This window comes from Herpailurus yagouaroundi, unplaced genomic scaffold (assembly GCF_014898765.1).
Source record: "Herpailurus yagouaroundi ecotype Mexico unplaced genomic scaffold, PumYag 196, whole genome shotgun sequence".
Taxonomy (NCBI): domain Eukaryota; kingdom Metazoa; phylum Chordata; class Mammalia; order Carnivora; family Felidae; genus Herpailurus; species Herpailurus yagouaroundi.
In genome coordinates, this window is record NW_024412427.1 from 10,536,074 (window position 1) to 10,542,298 (window position 6,225).

The 6,225-nt window shown below is 55.9% G+C and overlaps 2 protein-coding genes across 2 annotated transcripts in view; one reads left to right on the top strand and one right to left on the bottom strand.

Annotated features, from left to right (window-relative positions):
- The first annotated feature begins 388 nt into the window (after positions 1-388).
- On the top strand, positions 389-1,582 carry MMP24OS (MMP24 opposite strand). The gene is made up of 2 exons (XM_040447244.1): positions 389-509; positions 594-1,582. Exon 2 carries the CDS (start codon positions 597-599, stop codon positions 762-764), a length of 168 nt encoding a protein of 55 aa, XP_040303178.1. The 5' UTR covers positions 389-509; positions 594-596; the 3' UTR covers positions 765-1,582.
- Positions 1,513-6,225, bottom strand: part of MMP24 (matrix metallopeptidase 24) — a 32,691-nt gene continuing 27,978 nt past the window's right edge. Inside the window, exon 9 of the mRNA XM_040447241.1 lies at positions 1,513-4,172. Within this exon, the coding sequence (XP_040303175.1) occupies positions 3,835-4,172 (338 nt within the window). The 3' untranslated portion in view covers positions 1,513-3,834. The remainder of the gene's footprint in view (positions 4,173-6,225) is intronic.

The following is a 6,225-nucleotide window of genomic DNA, read 5'->3' on the forward strand; positions in this document are numbered from 1 at the left end:
TACTGTAGTTCTAGCCTTTTCCATGCGACTTCAGCCTCCTACTTCTGGGGTTTAAGAGATGAGAATGTTCCAGCTCTCCTCTAGGCCCGAATGAGGACCTGTAAGGGGTCTGGAGCACCTGGCTTCAGGGCAGTCTTGTCTTCTTTGACCAAAGTGGATGGAGATTGCTGGCCTGGCTGCCAGGTGCCATGGAGATTCTCAGAAAACTGGCAGGCGCCCTCCCTTAGCTACAGTGCCTGTGGAGCCAGGAAGCGTCTGGATGAGTCCTTTGTGGCTTGCTGGGGCGGCTCCTTCAGTCTCCTGCTGTGTGCGGGGCGGGGCCCCGCGATGTTGGAGCAGCATTGGCCAGTTACTGGTGGGTGGGGTCGGGTCCGCAACCCCGCAGCAGCGGCTAGGGGGCGGGGCCTGCGTGCGGTGAGGTCACGACGCCGGCTCCTCCCAGCGCAAGTACGCAGGCCAGCGGAGTGCAGTCGCCGGCTCTGGGACCTTGGAGACCCGTGGCTCTCGCGGTGAGAGAGGAGGGTCGGGCCGGGGCGTGGCGGGACGACCGGGTCGCGTGCAGCTCACCCGCATCTAACGGCTTCTCTTTGCAGACGATGGGTGCTCGGCTGAGCGGTGGCCAGGGCGCCCCAGAGCCCGTGCAGGCCCAGCCCCAGCCCCAACCCGGGGCGCCCGAGGCCCCTGAGCGGCCCCAGCCTGAACCCAGTCCCTGGGGGCCACTGGACGATGTGCGCTTCCTCATCACCTGCACCTCCTGGTACTGACTCGACACCCTCCGCAGTTACTGCCAGCTGCCAACTGTCGTTGTGCTGTTATGTTCCTCTCTTGTCGTCCTTTTCCAACCCCGGCGCCCAGGACAGGCTCGAAGAGTCGAGGAGATAGATCATGGAGGACTGGAAGGAGGTCTTGGCAGGGCCTCTTCGGCAGCCTCGCCATGGGGCACCGGCTCGCCTCTAGTTCCTTCCGAATTTGTTCGCTTCTTAGCCTGCACCCAAACCAGCTTAAACCTTCGTGCTCACCCCCACCCTACAGCTTCTCCAGCCGTCTGGGTTCTGGGGCAGCCCTCCCTGGCCCTGGCTTCCAGAACCAGGCCAGGACTCCTGGTAAGACCCCAAGACTGCTGACCTCACCTCCTCTCGTCTGTTCCTTATTGCTAAGAACCGGGCTGTTGCTTTTGTCCCTGGTTATGGCACCATGTGCCTTGGCTTCGGAGAAGACCTTGCCACAGTGACCCTCCCTGTACTTCTCCTGGGGGGGGGGGGGGGGGGCGTGCTCTGCCATCCTGGATCCCAGTGAGGCATTATCAGGTTGTGTTCTAGGAACCCCAGTAACACTGGGCCTCTGGGGCCAGCCTTTTTGAGAGAGGGGACATTTGATTGCTGGGCTGGTAGATGAGATGCATGGGACAGTTCCCAGACACCCCAAAGCACCCTGTTCCCCCTCTCCCAGAAGTTTCTTAAGGCCACTCCCAGAACCTGATCCTTGTTCCTATATCCCAAGAAAACAACACACTCTGTATTTTTGTTTTATTTAGAAATGATTTAAAAAACATTATACAAAGGCTGATCAGTTTAAAATGTGACCGACACTGAAATGCTGTGATATTCCCCGGGCCGAGGGGAAGCTGGGCTCTGGGGTCCCCAGTGCAGTGCCCCTTTGTCTGTCTGCCCTGTCCTGTGGTGATGGGCAAACAGGTGACCACAAGACAGGAGAATCCGAGATTGGAAGCCTCCAGGCTGAGACCTCTCTGGGCCTGGCCCTGCATCCCTCACATCTGCAGCCTGAGCTGCCTGCCTCCATCTCCTGCTCTTTCTCAGCTGGCCTTGGTAGTACCAGGAGCCAAGGGGGAGCCTGGGGAGCCTAGAGCTTCCAAAAAGAGAGAGCACCAACCTGAGGAGTGGAGAGGGACCGGGAAGGGGAGAAGGGAGGCCAGGAAAAGATGGATAAAAGAGACACTTCTGATCTCATCTTGGACCCTAGAGGGGTCCATAGGTGGGGACCCAAGGCCCAGCCAGCCCACCCGATGGCCTGGGCAAGAAACAATCTCTCTGTGCTTCATTTGAGGGCACGGTGAGAGTTACCCTAGGCTTCCCAGGGCCTACACGAGTTTCATGTGAGTGGACAGGTATGAGCTAATAAAGTGCTTTGCAAAGTATAAAACACTATACAAACCTATGAATCACTAATATCTCTGCAGTTGTTCCCCACCCACCCCAGGGAGCCCGCCCTTGGTCAAAATGAGAAAAGACAGAAGGATGATGCCCGGGAACATAGTGGACCCACATAGGTGCCTCTGGGACAAGAGAGATTTTGCTCAAGACAGCTCCCAGGGCAATAGTAGTCCCTGTCTGCTACAGGTTAAGCCAACCCAAAGCCCAGAGGCCACAGGGTAGGGGTGAGGCCCATGCAGGCCCAGAGGGCCAGAGTGGCATCGGAGACTCTGCCAGCACCCTGAAGATGTACCACCTTTTGGCTTTGGCAGAGAGCCAGTGGGCATCACTGAACCCATTAGTCTTGCCTAGGGCTCTTCAGTGACAAACAGGGCTGCCTCCACTGGGTTGGAGTGAGGCAAGCTGAGCCCTAGGAATTCCAGAGACTGTGAAGGATGGGCCCCTAGGATTGGGACTGCAATGCAGGCAGATGGGCCCAGTGAGCAGGGTTAGCAAGGGCCAAGCTTGTATAAACACTGCTTCCAAGCTGAGAGATTGAGTTGGCCTCAGGGTAACTGGGGGTGTGGGCTCTGAACACTTGAGAAGGCTGCCCTGGGCCCATTACCCCCAAAGCCATGAGAATGTTGGCCTGGAGCCATTTCTGCCTCACCTAGCTAGTCAGGCTGAGCCCCAGGCCATAAGCAACAGGGCTGGGGACTGGGAGAATGGGGAGAGGGACAGAGAAGTGGAGGATAGTCAGAACTCAGATCAGCCTCCAGAGATGGGATCAGCTCCTGCCCCAGACCTTTAGCCTCATGAGCAGGTTCAGCTCCTGGGGTGTCTAGGCGCTAGAGTGGCCTTAGCAGCACCTTGGTCCTTGTCTCCTGGGGAAGGGCCGGCCACGCTGGCCTCATCACCAAGATAGTCACCTCTAATTCACCTAACGCCTCAAACAGCCTTTGCAGAATGGGACTTTTAAAACAGTAGTAACAGGACATTTAAATATTCACGACGTGACAGCTGGGTCCTTGTCAGACCCCGCTGGGCCACAACACTGCCTGCAACATGTGACCCTAAATCCTAGATCTCAAAGGAGACCCTGATGTGGAGCAGGTTTCCTGAGGGATCTGCTGTATGCCAGCAGTGGAAACCCGGGCTTGTGGCCCGCCATGTTGGCAGCAGGGGTCTTGTAGCCTTGGAGGACAGTGGGGTGGGGGCAGGGGGACATCTGACCAGCAGGTGTTGGCAAAGGGGGACCAGGATTGGTGGCATCTCCCAGAGGGTGCTGAGAGTGCTAGTGCTGGCTTCCACAGAAGGTGCTGGGTCCAGCCAGGAACAGAGCTGTGGTGCCTCATTGATAACCACAGGATGCAGTGACCACAGGGCCTCCTCCTGGCATGGTCCCTGCCTCCTGATGGGGCCTGGCCTATTCCCTTGCGTAGGGAGCAGTTCACCCAGGACAGAAGGCTGGCAACTGGCTGCCAGACACCCACCCTGGGGCACAGCCACCATCACTCCCTGCCTCATGCTCAGCCTAGGCCAATGTACCTACCACTTCAGCTGCACGACCCCTGGCCTAGGGCCCTTCTGGCCCCGGTGGGCAGTGGCCAGAGCTGCCCCTGAGACCCTGATGAGGAAGGGCCTGGCTGGCCAGACCGAGTGGACAGAGAGGGCTCTGGGCTGCTCACACCCACTCCTGGACTGGCCGCTTATAGTAGGTGACAGGCTGAGGGCCTGCCTTGTTCTTGAACTGGAAGATGGTGTAGACCAGCACCAGGATGCAGAGGGACAAGATGCAGGGGATGACCACAGCCACGGCATTCACAGAGCCTGGTACGTCATTGATGGTCACCATGATGTCCACATCGTCCTGGGGCAGCCGCCGCTCCTTCCGCCGTTCCACCTCCTTCTGGTTGCAGCCCATCCAGTCACGTAGGATGTTGCGTGGATAACCTGGCTCCACACTCAGTTTCTGGTTGTCAAACTTCCAGTAGTCCCGGCCCTTGTAGAAGTAGGTGTAATCTGCAGAAACATGGTCCAGCATCACTACTCCCAGGTACTGCCCTGCACCTGCTCTGGGCCAGAGTGAGAGGGCATAGGGTGCTGTGGCAGTGTGGAAGAAGGACGCCTCTCCCACCCTGGCATCCCAGAGGAGCTTTGAAGGAGGGGTGGGCATATGAAGTGGTGGGAGCGGCGTGTTGGGTCGCTTGCAGGTGGGGGGAGGGCAGTGTGTAGCACACTCTGCCAACAGTGTGACAGGGTCTCGGAGTGTGACCTGCACGGTTGCAAAGAGGTGTGCCCGGGACCTGGAGCAGCCTGGCCTGTCATCTCACAGGTGCCAGGAAGCCACTGAGGGGCTTTAAGTAGAATTGATAAGTTCAATTTGTGCCTCCCTACCTTATAACCCTCCCCTCCACCCCGCCCATGTTGGTGAGATCAAGTTCCCAACTATGGCTTGGACAGCACTGCCTTCATAGCTCTAGAGCCTCAGTCTAGCTTCTGCTTGAGGCAAGGGAGGCAGGGAGCCAGGTTTCTCCTTTGGTTGACAGCGGACACCACCTTGTCACAGTTGTGGCTTTTCTTTGGCTTGCATCACAATACAGATGCAGGGTCTCTGGGACACTGCTGGAGAAGAGGCTAGAAAGAAAGGAGGTGGAGACTGGGGCACCTGGGTGGCTCAGTCAGTGAAACATCTGACTCTTGGTTTCGGCTCAGGTCATCATCTCACAATTCATGAGTTTGAGCCCCTCATCGGGCTCTGTGCTGATAGCCTGGAGCTTGCTTGGGATTCTCTCTCTCTCCCTCTCTCTTTGCCCCTCCCCTACTCACACTGTCTCTATATCTCTCAAAATAAATAAACTTGAAGAAGAAGGAGGAAGAGGAGGAGGAGGAGGAGGGGGAGGAGAAGGAGAAGGAGAGGGAGAAGAAGGAGGAGAAGAAGAAGAAGGAAAAGAAGAAGGAGGAGGAGGAGGGGGGAGGAGGAGGAGGAGAAGGAGAAGGAGAGGGAGAAGAAGGAGGAAAAGAAGAAGGAAAAGAAGAAGGAGGAGGGGGGGGAGGAGGAGGAGAAGGAGAAGGAGAAAGGAGGTGGAGGGGCTGGGCAGCCACACCAGGCTCCCAGCAACAGCCTTCATGGCCCAGACAGTGTACAGACAGCAAAGCAACTCAGACTCTCCTATTGGTTGGCTCCCCACTCTGGGACTTTCATTGGCCAAAGTCCTTGATGTCACTTGTCTCTGAGGCTCCCAGAAAGCAAGACCATGTGTGTTAAGCATCAGGTACACAGGAGAGCCATCAGTAGCAGCTCTTCCCCCCGAGACTTTTGGCTTTCTTACCAGTGACATCTCCTTAGAGAGCCCTTCCTGACAAACCCTCTCTAACGGGCCCTCCCCAGCACCCCCCCCCCCCCCATAGCTCTTCGGCTGCATTTCTTTCCCTTAGAGCATTTGCTGCCACCTTAGTTGTTTTCTGCCTCTAGAATGGGAGCCAGGGATGCAATCCAAGTCTTGTTCTCTGCTCCTTCCCCAGCTCTCCCACAAAACTTGGCTCTCAGTAATCATTGTGGAGGGAATGGATGACACCTGTCATTCTACAAAAACTAAAACACACCAACAAGATGATGATGATGATGATAGCAGCTAAGTCTCACATGGCATGGATCATGTGCTAGGCATTGGTCTAAGTGCTCTACTTAATTTACCTTATTCTTACAAATCCCAATGAGGTAGGTACCATTATTATCCCCATCTGATAGATGAAGACATAGAAAACTTAAATGGTTTGCTCAAACTCATAGTAAGTGGTGGAGGCGGGATGTGAAGTCAGCCAGCCTCCAGAGTCTGTATTTTTGACCAGATCACGGGAAATGTATTTAACAAACATTCATGGATTCCTGCACCTGGCAACACCCAGCCCCTCTTCTTGAGAAGCTTCTGGTCTGCTGGGAAGCTCCCAGCCTGGCCTCCAGGAGGAGCTTAGAAAATGTCTCATAAATAAAAAAGGCTTCTCTTTCCATCTTCCTGCCCTCAAGCCTTGTTTAAAAAAAAAAAAAAAAAAAAGCACCTTTGAAAGCACCTGT